At 34.1% G+C, this 12078-nt stretch overlaps 2 protein-coding genes across 3 annotated transcripts; one reads left to right on the plus strand and one right to left on the minus strand.

The window, feature by feature from the left end:
* Window positions 1-925: 925 nt before the first annotated feature.
* LOC123924554 lies at window positions 926-6673 on the minus strand. Of its 2 annotated transcripts, none has more exons than XM_045977497.1 (8): window positions 6218-6673; window positions 5875-6106; window positions 4344-4406; window positions 4090-4229; window positions 3389-3426; window positions 3259-3304; window positions 2310-2474; window positions 926-1486 (listed from the first exon to the last, which is right to left on the minus strand). In XM_045977497.1, the coding sequence occupies exons 1-8, from the start codon at window positions 6330-6332 to the stop codon at window positions 1320-1322; spliced, it is 966 nt and encodes a 321-aa protein (XP_045833453.1). In that variant the 5' UTR covers window positions 6333-6673; the 3' UTR covers window positions 926-1319. The 2 variants fall into 2 exon arrangements, with proteins under 2 accessions (XP_045833453.1, XP_045833454.1); XM_045977498.1 differs by having other exon boundaries at window positions 5875-6093; window positions 6223-6481.
* A 1453-nt stretch (window positions 6674-8126) lies between these two features.
* Window positions 8127-10767, plus strand: LOC123924555 (glutamyl-tRNA reductase-binding protein, chloroplastic). The gene is made up of 5 exons (XM_045977499.1): window positions 8127-8639; window positions 8753-8833; window positions 9573-9677; window positions 9814-9963; window positions 10324-10767. Exons 1-5 carry the CDS (start codon window positions 8256-8258, stop codon window positions 10552-10554), a joined length of 951 nt encoding a protein of 316 aa, XP_045833455.1. The 5' UTR covers window positions 8127-8255; the 3' UTR covers window positions 10555-10767.
* Window positions 10768-12078: the final 1311 nt, after the last annotated feature.

The raw sequence follows: 12078 nt of genomic DNA on the forward strand, positions 1-12078 counted from the left end.
ACTTTTAAAAGTTTTTTATTCAAATTAACACGCTCTAAATTTACAAAGAATTTTATAAATAAAACAAAAACATAAAACTTGTTTTAATTGAGGAACTATTTCCAAACTAAGTAAAACTATTGTATAGTTGAACAAACCTTAAAAAGTTATAATATTTTTCGTTTATCCATTGCTTATTATATTATAATTGGCCCAAAGTACTTTATTGATACGTGTTTTAAGAAACTTGTCCATTTGTGTGATTAAGGATTCAGCGAAACAGTGAACCATACCAAACGTTCTTTGGACATAACTGACCAAAGCTACCATAACCATGCAATCATTTGGACCCTTCTTTAAAGGTTGTCATTAAAATAGACCCTTATTGCCAAATGTATTGTCCCTCTGCATCCATGTTATGTATGTACACTGTTATTCCTGAAATACACTAAACCTCCCACCGACAAATCTCAACCAAAAACCACCTCAACAAAAATGACAACTTGGGAAATAGACATCTTACCTTATAGACTGTATGTCTGTTTTGTACACTACAAACTCATGTGGATCACATTTGTCTTTAATGAGTTTTTGTTTATACAATTTTTTAAAACAGTTACAAACTCACCTATCAATTCAGATTATAATCATAATCATATATAATACCAGTTAATTTCAATTATAGACTTTTATGAATTGAAAGGCATGTTACATAAATAAATAAATAATAGTGACACAGCGTTTAATAATTAATGTCACTGTCAAGAAAAAAGGGAATGCAAATCACATGGAATGTTGTAGTTAGTCCCCCAGGCACAGTTCAAGTGGTTGAGATATGAGTATGACACCCCGAAGGAGTTCGAGAAGGAGATTCATAGTTCAAACTCTGGCTACTAACATAACATATTAATATTAATTTGTCGATAAAAAAAGCATGCTACATATCTTGAAGCTTCAACTGGATGAGCGGTCCAAGCCATCGACTATTATAGGATTTTTTAAAGCGAAAAAATGTACTCAGTGTTTCAATATTTTAGAATTCAACCTAAACTTTAGTGTCTATAGAGTACAAATTAGGGTTCGAAAGCGATAATTAAACATTGCTATGATCTATCTATAATGTAGCTCTAGCATTCTCTCAACTAGTTATATACTGAGTTGGCATGTACATAAACAGAAAACTCATGACGGAAAAGTCATAATAATTCTCTACGATATGAATAAGAAACAGAAACTTAGCTGTCCGCATATGCATTGGTTGGTCCGCTAAAAACTTTAAAAAGGAAAGAGTCTCACAATTTTATTTGAGGGAAAACAGGTAACTTTCATCGCTGGCTTTCTTATAATGATGTGTAGTAATCTTTCACCATTAAAATCTCGCCACATAATTTTCGTGGTATTTGCTCTAACTTACTTCCCTCTTGCCATGCTTGCCCTACTGAAACACCCGGCCCTAGATAGCGAACATATATGACAATTTGATCGTTGAAAGGATAAGGATGCTTAACTGCAAAACATAAAATAAAATATTAAATATAATTGGAGCATGTGATTCAAATCACAACCACATAAATGAAACAGCAGACAACATAGCAAATTGAAGAAAGGTATGTGTATTACAGGATAAATACATGAACATGAAGAGAAAAGGTATAACTAGAAAAGAGCCACAATGAGAGCAATGTCACAAGAATACACTATACAGATATCTATCACAGAGAAGTTGAACTTTTGAGTGTTCAATTTTAACATCTAAAAATCAATATAATTTTTTAGAATATTATACATCACTGGCTCCCTAAACACACGATGACAACTTCAGAACCAATGTGATTAAACTATAATAAGAAGATACCATAGCAATAAGCCGGATCTTCAATGAAGATTAGCGTAATTACCCCTAATACCAATAGATAAATGCTTAAAACAAAGTCGAATATAAACTTACAGACAGTGACCGATCCAGGAGTTTGTAGTGGACTATTTAATGCTAAGAGTTTAATGGACATGCTACGTCATTGTAAAATATTTTTATAAGAACATCCAATAAGAATCATTTATTCTTCCACATCATATCACTATAGTGGGGTGTAGTAGGGTGATTTGGGGGAATACATGGTTGGTATTGGATGACACTGGATGTCCCATTTTCACATGCTAAAAAGTTAATAGAAGAAAATTATTAAAGATAATATATGCATTGTTTATGAAAGATTATTTAAATTTTAGTAGACGCATATGCCCCCTCTCTCCTACAAATATAACCTTCGCTGATTACAGTAGTAAATAATAAGATTATCTCTGCATGAAAGAAATAAAATAGCCCTTACCTGGTCTAGGAAATCCTAGTGGAAGCTCTTTGATATCATACAGTCCATCCCCAAATTCATATGCTAAATCACAAGGCTGTTCAGTTGACAGCACTTCCTTAATTTGTGTCATTGTAAAATAAAGAGGAGCGAATGAATCAGCAAATGAAGCCACAATTGATCCGCCTGTGTGGTTGTGAAATTCACAAATTATGTTACTAGTAAGAACAACCAAATTAAGCTTGAAAAAACAAAAAAGGAACCTTAATTAATCCACAATTACATTGATGTGTTTAGGAAAACCAGCATGCTTTTACAACCTTGTAAATAAATTTCTGCAGTTCTAAATTGATTATTGAAGCATACTATGATAGAGAAACTGTGATTTAAAGAGTAAACAATAAACAGAAAAAGATAAAATGAATATGCCTTATTTTACTTTTATATGTATAAACTTAGTTTTCATCACTTAACAAAGAAAAGGAAGCACATGTTAACTATCATGGAACAATTTCAAGACTTTTATAGGAGAAAGTAAGAAGTGTCTATATGTGCACGCGCACGTGCATGTGTTACGTATAATAGCTACTTCTTAAATTTTGAATAAATATGCACAATGAAGTGCCATATAAATATAATAGTTTATAGAAAGTATGGGATGACGGGTAATTACAAACTTGAGTTTTCAAGTTTTGAAATTTTTTGCGACCAGAATAACTGAACGGTCATCTACCAACTACATTATTGCTTGAAATTGGAAAGATATACGGTAGTACTCAAGTCAATAAACTACACATCTTTTAATGATTTCATTTTTTGGCCTATGTGCTATTGCATGTAATTAGAAATCAAAGTGACATTCACTATCAGACACACACTGCAATCTGGAGATATAAGGAGCATGGTTGTTAGGGAATTCATGCATTTCCTCGCCATATATATATATATATATATATATTGAGAAACTTACCAATAAGTCGTCCATACGTCTTTCCATCCGAGCAAGAAAAAATAACCTTAAAAAATAGCAAAACAATCAGCCAAGTCTTCAAGTATACTGTACAAGAGGGAAAAGAGCAAATAGGACATTAAAAGTTTACCTTTCTGAATGAATTAATCCAGGAAATTGGCATCGGTCCTATTTCAAAAAGTTTAATATTAATAACTCGGGTTTGTAAAGATCGAGACGTGCTAAAAACTAAAGGCAAATACAAACAGAACCACAAAAATTAATTTTACGACAAAATACACATACACATTGAGGTACAACACTAACATAATGTTGGAAGAGAAAACTATCAAAGAAAAAGGTAGGTTGAAGTTGCACGGAAAGAAACATTTACTAATTCAATTTAAAGGATTTTATTTCATAAAGTCAAATAGGAAAAAATCTAAGGTATAGTGGCTAGTGAGCAAGAGGAGGACAGCATTTTGAATTCATGCTTCATCCGTTACACCCGTTCCCACATTGGAACACAATGGTGTAGTAGGAAACAGAATGAACTCAGGCTCGGTTTGGATGAACGACTTAATTGCGCGCTTATGGTATAAGCTCTTTCTATGACAACAAATAAAATAAGGTCAAATTATTTTCATATTAGTTATGAGTTGTTTAAGCTATCTTGGAGAGCATATGAAAATAATTAGGCTGAAAAGCTTATGGTTCCATAAGTTCTCCCAAGCAGTCTCACAAGTGCTCATGTCAGTAGATAAGCTCAAATAATTCAATCCAAACAAGCCCTCATTGTATTCAACTTAACTGCGACAAACACCAACAACAGTGATTAATAACATCACTTACCCCCACTTGTTCGACAGTTGTAATATTCAAGCATCGCTTCATCTTTGTTGGAGTTGATCAACAACATGGATTCGGTTTTCCTTACTAACGTGGGATCCTCGTATCGTGTACCAGCTATCTGCCAAGCCATTGATATAAGTCTGCACAAATCTCTCAAAGATGTCCATATTCCCATGTTTAAATAAGATCGTCACGGAATACCAATTACAGTTTAGCATAGTATGAACATTAACAAAAAGGAGTGAGGAAAAGACCTGGGTTTTATCAATAGCAGTAGTCGATGACGCCTTTCCTCCGGAATATCTTCAATTTTTTTCCTGAACATACATATGAAAGTGAGTGAGTGAAAGAGAAAGAATAATTTCTTTAGATTTAAGAACTTTCATCGATACAATTGCAACATGACTAAACCTACCAAAAACCTAGTTATAATAAACTCCTTCATTGGTATACAGAGTAGAAAAGTAGAGATATATAGATGTCTTCTTTACATTATCATACTAGCATTACATAATCACTATTGAAGATCATATTCAAATCAACGGTAAAAAGTGGTTGGTATAACTGAACAGAAAGCCGTGTTTCTTTGATATCCATTTCGGCATTTCCTGCACACACCTCATTCTCCAACTACCAATGAAAGAGTTCTCAACTTTAGATGTGAACACAAATAAATGTCATTTTTATATTTGCAGACAATCACATAATAACAATTGAAAGTGGTATTCAAATCCACTTTATAAAGTCGTTAGTATAGCTGAAAAAAATCTTATGTCCCTGTTAAGAACCCGAGAATTGAAAGAAAGAACACTTGTATCATGAAAATAGGAAAGAATAGGAGAGAAAGAACAATATTCAATGATGATCTCGATCTATTACATTCTCCTATTTATACATGATATCTCTAATTAATCAATTAACTAACTAACTAACTAACTAACTAACTAACTAACTAACTAATTCTCCTATATTTTAACTCCAACAGTTTCTGTGTACTGTTATGGCTAATTGGCTATATTTAGCACTGCCAGTTAAGATTAAAGGCCAGTCCAATGTCTGACACGGCGACACATTTGGTTACATTCAATCATTTATATTTTATCTATATAGCATTGACACTTCAAATTGAAGGTGACACTGTTGAGAAGTGTATTGTGAAGCCCAGCAAAGAAAAAAAGAAAAAAATTGACAAAAGTTGATCTTAGCCAAACTAACTAATCTTAACCAGTTTGCAACTAATCCTATACAACTTACATACACTTTTAACAAACTCCAACTTATTCTAACAGACACTTCAGATTGAAGACGTGTCCAATACCGACACATTTGGTTACATCAATCAAGTCCGGGTATAGCCCCCCCTCCCCACTCCACCACAATCTATAAAATTGCTAACCTATCTTCCTAGTTTTGGTTTTGACTCTTTTGACCTCATCTTGTACCCAAAAAAAGTACATGCGAAACAAATAAAAATCCAATCTTACAATGACCCTATCTGGATTATGGATAAACAACTTATTTTGCAGCTTATTTATATTAAAAGATAAAATAAAGTCAATTTTTTTCATATAAAGAAATAAGCTGAAAACAGCTTATAAAAATGTCATAATAAGTTAGTTGTTCTCATAGGTTTTCCCTCGGAAATAGTCTCACAAGTGGTTATGCCGGTAGATAAGCTCAAATAGATCAACGTTAAAATGTCACAAGAGGAAGCACAACACAATGAAACCAATGTATGAAAGAAAATAAACACATGGAAGATGGAAGTGAGTGAGCATTACTTACCAAAGATATGCAGCAGGATTATAAGAAGTTGGGTCCAAAGGGATCAAATCATTAGGTGGGTCAAGAAAAGCTATAACATCTTGTTCATCCAAATAAGACCTTTTACCATTTGGAAGGATTTCAAAGGGTTTATCATCCCAAGGGGACGAATGAACTTGATTGCTTCGAAACACAGCACCGTTTCCAGAGCTAGATTCAACAATTCCCTTTCTTCTTCTGTTTAACACCAAACCTGTATAAACAACAACAACAACAACAACAACAACAAAATACAAGAAGTTAGTGTAATTGATAATTGATGTAGCAGCAGCATTTTGTTTGAAGTGATTGACTTAGTACGTACCTCTGAATTGTGGATGTATTGGGGGAGAAAAGAAATGAGGAGGTGGATGAACATGATGATGAGTGTGAATACAGTTGCAACAACAAATTGGTGTTGATGCGGTGATTGTATTCATAGGAAGCTGTCTGTCTGTACTGTCTTCAAACGTTAGACATGCGTGGGTGGGTGGGGACTGTTGATTGATTGACTATACATTTTTATTTGCCAAAATTACCGTCAGTCAGCCCATTCAAAGTTCAAACCATAATTTTTTTTATGTTAAAAAATGTAATGATTTTTGAGGGTGCATCATTTATGAGACCGAGTTATGCATGGAAGATCTTTGGTTGGAGTGGATATTGCAGTTAAACTCTACTATGTAAAAAAGTTAATGCACAATATCCTCTTCAAATTCTATCTAATTTTTTATCAACAAATTGGATAATGTCGTTTGTTTTTCTTCGATTGTTTATGAACAATGTCCTCTTCAAATTCGATCTAATTTTTTTAGCTCATATTGCTATTTTTCTCTTCCCAACCCCCTATATTTCTTTTCTACTCTCATTTTTCCATTTTTGCTCTTTATATAAAAACTTTGAAATCCATTTTCCAAAGTTTTTTTTAGTTCAAATTCATAAAACATATTCTCAAGTTTTTTTTCCAAGGCAAAACAAATTCAAAAAACACATTCCGAAATATTTATTCAGTGACAAAAATGAAAAACTGATGTATAGAAAAGAAACACGGGGAGTGAGAATGCAATTGATTAAGTTGTAGTTTTCTTTCTTGGGCCTTAGCCCATTTGATTTAGGAAAGAATAAAACCGCACAAAATAGAGGTGACGTTTACTTACATCGAAACAAACAAAACAAAAAATTTCTTTTTAAGCCCTGTGATATTCCTCTCAGGCCCCCCATATTGACTGTTTTACCCTTGTAATGCTTCGGTACCTACAAACAGAAATAACGTAATTTCGGTACCTGTAAACCGAAGTCATGTGACATTAGGCTAACGCTGGCTTGATAAGCAGATTCATCATAGTATTACAGGATTTCGGTACATAACTACCGAAGTAATTGAATTTTCTAAAAAAAATAAATGTTCGGTATATATGAATCGAAAACGCTAAAATTCGGGTCATATTTACCGAAAACGCAAAGTTTCGGGCCGTATTTACCGAAGACGCCCTATATAGAGTAGGTGACAAAACCTGTCATATCATAACCTCCTGAACACTCAATCAGGATTGTTGCGATCTAAGGCGATTTTGGGACCTTTGGAAGGCATCAAAGCAACATTTCTTTAGTCATAGAGGGATCCTATTCTCATTTGGAGTCATACAACAGGTAATCTTTGCTTTATTCGATTTTTTTTCCAATTTTAATGGTGTTGTTGTCAAAATGCATTGTAGTATGTTACTTACTGAATTGGGTTTGATAGATACGTACTGAATTAGACATGTTTACTGATTGGGTTTGATTGTATTGGTTAATATGCATATGTGTTGGGATGGGGGAACCTCCGGATGAATTGAAAGCAAACATTGATGAACCCGACTCTGTTAATGTTGTGGAACATGTCATTGCTCGACCTAATGTTGATGAAGTGTTTTATGTTTTAAACTGTAGAACACATCACTTCGGGTCGTAATTACCGAACCGAAACGTTTTTGGTAGTTACGTTACGAAATGGCGTTGTTCTTCTGGTTTTTGCCAAAATATAGCCATATGACACGACTTCGGTTTGTAGGAACCGAAATAAATGGTTTCGGTTTGTATTTACCAAACGGAACCGGAACCGGAACCGGAACCGGAACCGGAACCGGAACCGGAACCGGAGCCAATGACATTTTAGGGGGGTTTGAGAGCATAACAAGGGGCCTAAAGAGTAATTTTCAACGAAACAAAACAACACATTGTGATCGCGTGTATCAAATTCTTATCCATTTTCCCTTTAGCTTCAATTCAACACTGAACCACAGTTAACAAAAACAAGAACAAGAACAAGAAAGAACACGACCACTTCAATTTCATCCTCTTTCTTCTGTAACCAACTAAAAATGCTTCTTCAGACAAGACACTTCACTGCACCATGTTTCACACTAACAAAACCAACAACAACATCAACTACAAAAATCTCAACTCACCCTTCAAATTCAATCTCATTCCGTAACACAAAATGTTCAATTTCAACAACCCAATTTGAAGTATTGAAAACCGATAACAAAATCAAAAAACCATTTCCAGCTGAGGTATCAAGAACCATTATGGATTTAGCTAGGGTTGGCACACTTTCTACATTAACCCAACAGGGTTTTCCAATTGGTATTGGTGTTCGTTTCGTTGTTGATTCGGAAGATGGAAACCCTTTTTTCTATTTCAATCATAATTCCATTCCCATTACCAATAACAATATTGATACCCCTTCTTCACTTCATGTTAAGGTATTGAAACTTTGGAGTTTTTTTTTTTTTTTTTGTTGGGAGAAATGGAATAATTTTGGAATTGGGTTTTTTATTTGATGCTTTGTATGTGTTTGTGTTTTTGTGTCTATCAGTTTTTGCAATCTGGATTGCGGACTCCTCAGTGTACACTTCAAGGAACACTTAAAAAACCTCAAGATCCAGTTTTGATCAAGGTAAGAGAATTAATGTGAATTATTTTGTAATTAAATTCAATGGTTTGTAATCAATTAGTATCAGGATTAGGATAGGTACATTATATACACAAGGTTTTTGAAAATTGTGATTGTAATGAATCATTGATTTAGTTGCTGAAATTGTAGGTGTCGAACAATTTGATCGGTTAAATTAACAAAATTTTGACAGGATTCAAATAGATCACATTAGTTTGAAATAAGTGGTTCGGCTCAAGTGATTAATGAACTTCAGTTAAGGTCGAATTGATTGAAGTACTTGAGTTCGAACTCTGGCTGGAACAATCTTAGGCCAAATTTTATTTAACTCCTAGTTGAACTCTGGATTACCAGAGCCCATTTCCCTTGGGAACCAGAGGGTCAATACTTAAGACAAAAAAATTCACATTTAGTTTATCTTAGACAATTGCAAAGATTAAATTGACTAACTCAAAAGGACTAATGTGATTGAGAATTTTCAATTTTGGGATCATTTTTGAATTTCGTTAATTACAAATGATTTCAAGAGCTAACTAGGTCATTTACTCATTATAGAAAATTATTGACAAATGGGATTGATGTTGACAAATGGGATTGATGTTGACAAATGTGGCTATGAAGAACTCAAAAACCCTGGCCTTGTAACCTCAACTGTAATTGTGTACAACAATTTATAACCATCTATGCTTGTGTGTTCTGTTTATGTTGTTTGTTTAATCAAACTTCTACTGCCATTCTGCAGCGGCTTGCTTCTTTGTGGAAGAAGAGGTTTGGAGAAGAAGTTAATCAAGAATTTATGTATATTATTGCTGTAGATAGGGTGCTGCATTTGGATGACTTCCAGGAGGTTAGGCCCTGATTCTTCTTTTCCTTGAATCATATTCTAGCCTACACTTCTAGGGTACTAGACCAATAAGTTGCGTTGCTTATTAACCTTGCAAGTTGGTTTCTGATATAAAGTTGGCTATGTCGGTGTTTTTCAGGACGGTGTGTGGTTTACCTCTTTAGACTACAAAAATGCTCAACCTGACCCCCTTCGAGAGTTTGCTGAGAATTTAGTCGCTGAAATTAACGCCAATAATATGGAAGACATTACTCGTTTTTGCAATATATATGTTGATTTGGATTTCCAGGTACTTTTCCTTTTAGTCTTTTATTTGGATGGATTTGAATTCAAAATTTCACAGGGATGCCGCATGCCCAAGCTAGACTTGCAAATCTCTTTCATCTCCTGCATATTATCACAACAACACTTCGTCCATTTTTATTTCATTATTATCCTTTGATTTAATTAGTGCACCTGATGTATCTATATAACATTTGATTTATTTATCCATTCATGTCTTGTTGTGACTGTGTTTATCCAACATCTGTATAGAGATCACATGTTGTATATGATTGCTAAATAGAAACCTAATTTCAAAACAATATTGGGGACCCATAAGTTAGTTTTTTTGAGTTAACTTTAAATGTAATTTGACTTCCCATTGTAGGTCTCAGAAGCAAAGATGATATGGGTAGATCGCTTGGGCTTGGATATGCGTTTGTTTTCTCCTAACAACGGTTTATTTGAGGTCCGCATTCCTTTCCCTAGAGAAGTCACTGATGAAAAAGGTGCCAAGTCAACATTTAATTGTATGTCTCAATTGGCTTGGGAGGTAGAAAAAAACTACCATCCTCTGGATTTTGAGAAGGTTACACAATTGAAACACATAAAGTCATGATGCTCGAGTTATCATTTTTTTGCACAACCATCAAATATGCAAGGTGAAGCTTTGTAATTTTTATAAGAATATGACCATTTTTACGGTTTTGTATTTCGTGTTGGTTCATTTGAGGCTTGATATAGAGATAACATTGAAGACTAAGCTTAACTAAGTTTTGCAAGGTAGCAATGATAACATAGTGGAATTACTGCTATAGTGACTTATAGTGAACTTTCTTCCAACATAGTATTGAACAATTACAATATAAATACTGAAGCATTAAAACATTACCCAAAATTCATTACTAAACGTTCAAAGCAAATCATCCTCTGCATACTCGATACTTCCAAATTCAATAGTACTAGATGTTATGTTTATACTAATATCATTCAGAATTGTGCAACCTAATTGTAAGGGGTCCGCAATATCTTCTCCAGAGATTGAACAGCCCCGCGCATCCCCCTGGTCATGCTAGCATTCTTACCTTCAAGTGTCTTCAACCAACCCACAAATCTCACTAACTGACCAAGCTCACATGTTTCTGGGGAAACCCAAAACCTACTATTCTCAGAACCTACCTAGCTCCAACACATGAACCAATATGTTAACATCTTTTATACGAGTAAGGGCATGCATATGATTCATAAACTGGTTTGTCGTAAAACCAGCTCTGTTGATGTTTTCAACTGTGAAAATCTCAGCACGAAATCGTCTGTGAACTAAAAGGGCTACATCCCGATTGATCATAAGCTGTTGTTGCCTTGGAGACTCAGCCATCGCGAGTGAGCAATGAGACAAGTTTCTGACCAAAATAGGAAGAAAGAAGAGGTGGAGTGAAAATATGATGGAAAAACAGAGGCTCAAAACAATTTAAATAATGTACTAGTTGTGTGTGTAGTGTTCATACGAGTAATGCTAAATAATGGTACTTCGTAAATTGTTACATGAGTAATGACACTATTTCAAAAATTTATATCCATCCTTGAAACAATGGATGGCAATTTTCAATGACACTAGGAACTTGAGATAAATTAGTATTCCACTTCTGTAAATGTGTTACCGAGAATTGAGTAACATTATTATGGGAGATTGTATGATAAAGTGGTTAATGTGCTCTCGGTCATGTTAGTTGGTAGATACATTATAATATTGTATTATACATTGCATTATCCATTCTTTCTTTTTTACTAGGGCCGAGTCGAGCTGGGTTGAACTCGTCTGAGCTCAACTCGATATGAATTGGTTCTGCTCAAAACTCGGCTCAAGTTTGACACGAACTCTTTTTTCAGCTCGAGTTAGACTCGTTTAAAGTCCACGAACAGTTCGGTTCGGCTCGTTAGGTTCAACTTATTAAGTTAAATCACATGATTTTGAAGTCAATTTTTTTTCAAAAGTTGACTTTTAACCTTTTAAACTATTTTTTTAAAAGAAAAAACAAATATTAAATTAAAATAAAAGTCATCTAAAGTACGGTATAAAGTACGGTATATAATGAATAAACACATACAAAATTTACACTAACATAAACCGATACCGGCAACA

This window comes from Trifolium pratense, linkage group LG4 (genome assembly GCF_020283565.1).
Source record: "Trifolium pratense cultivar HEN17-A07 linkage group LG4, ARS_RC_1.1, whole genome shotgun sequence".
Classification (NCBI taxonomy): Eukaryota; Viridiplantae; Streptophyta; class Magnoliopsida; order Fabales; family Fabaceae; genus Trifolium; species Trifolium pratense.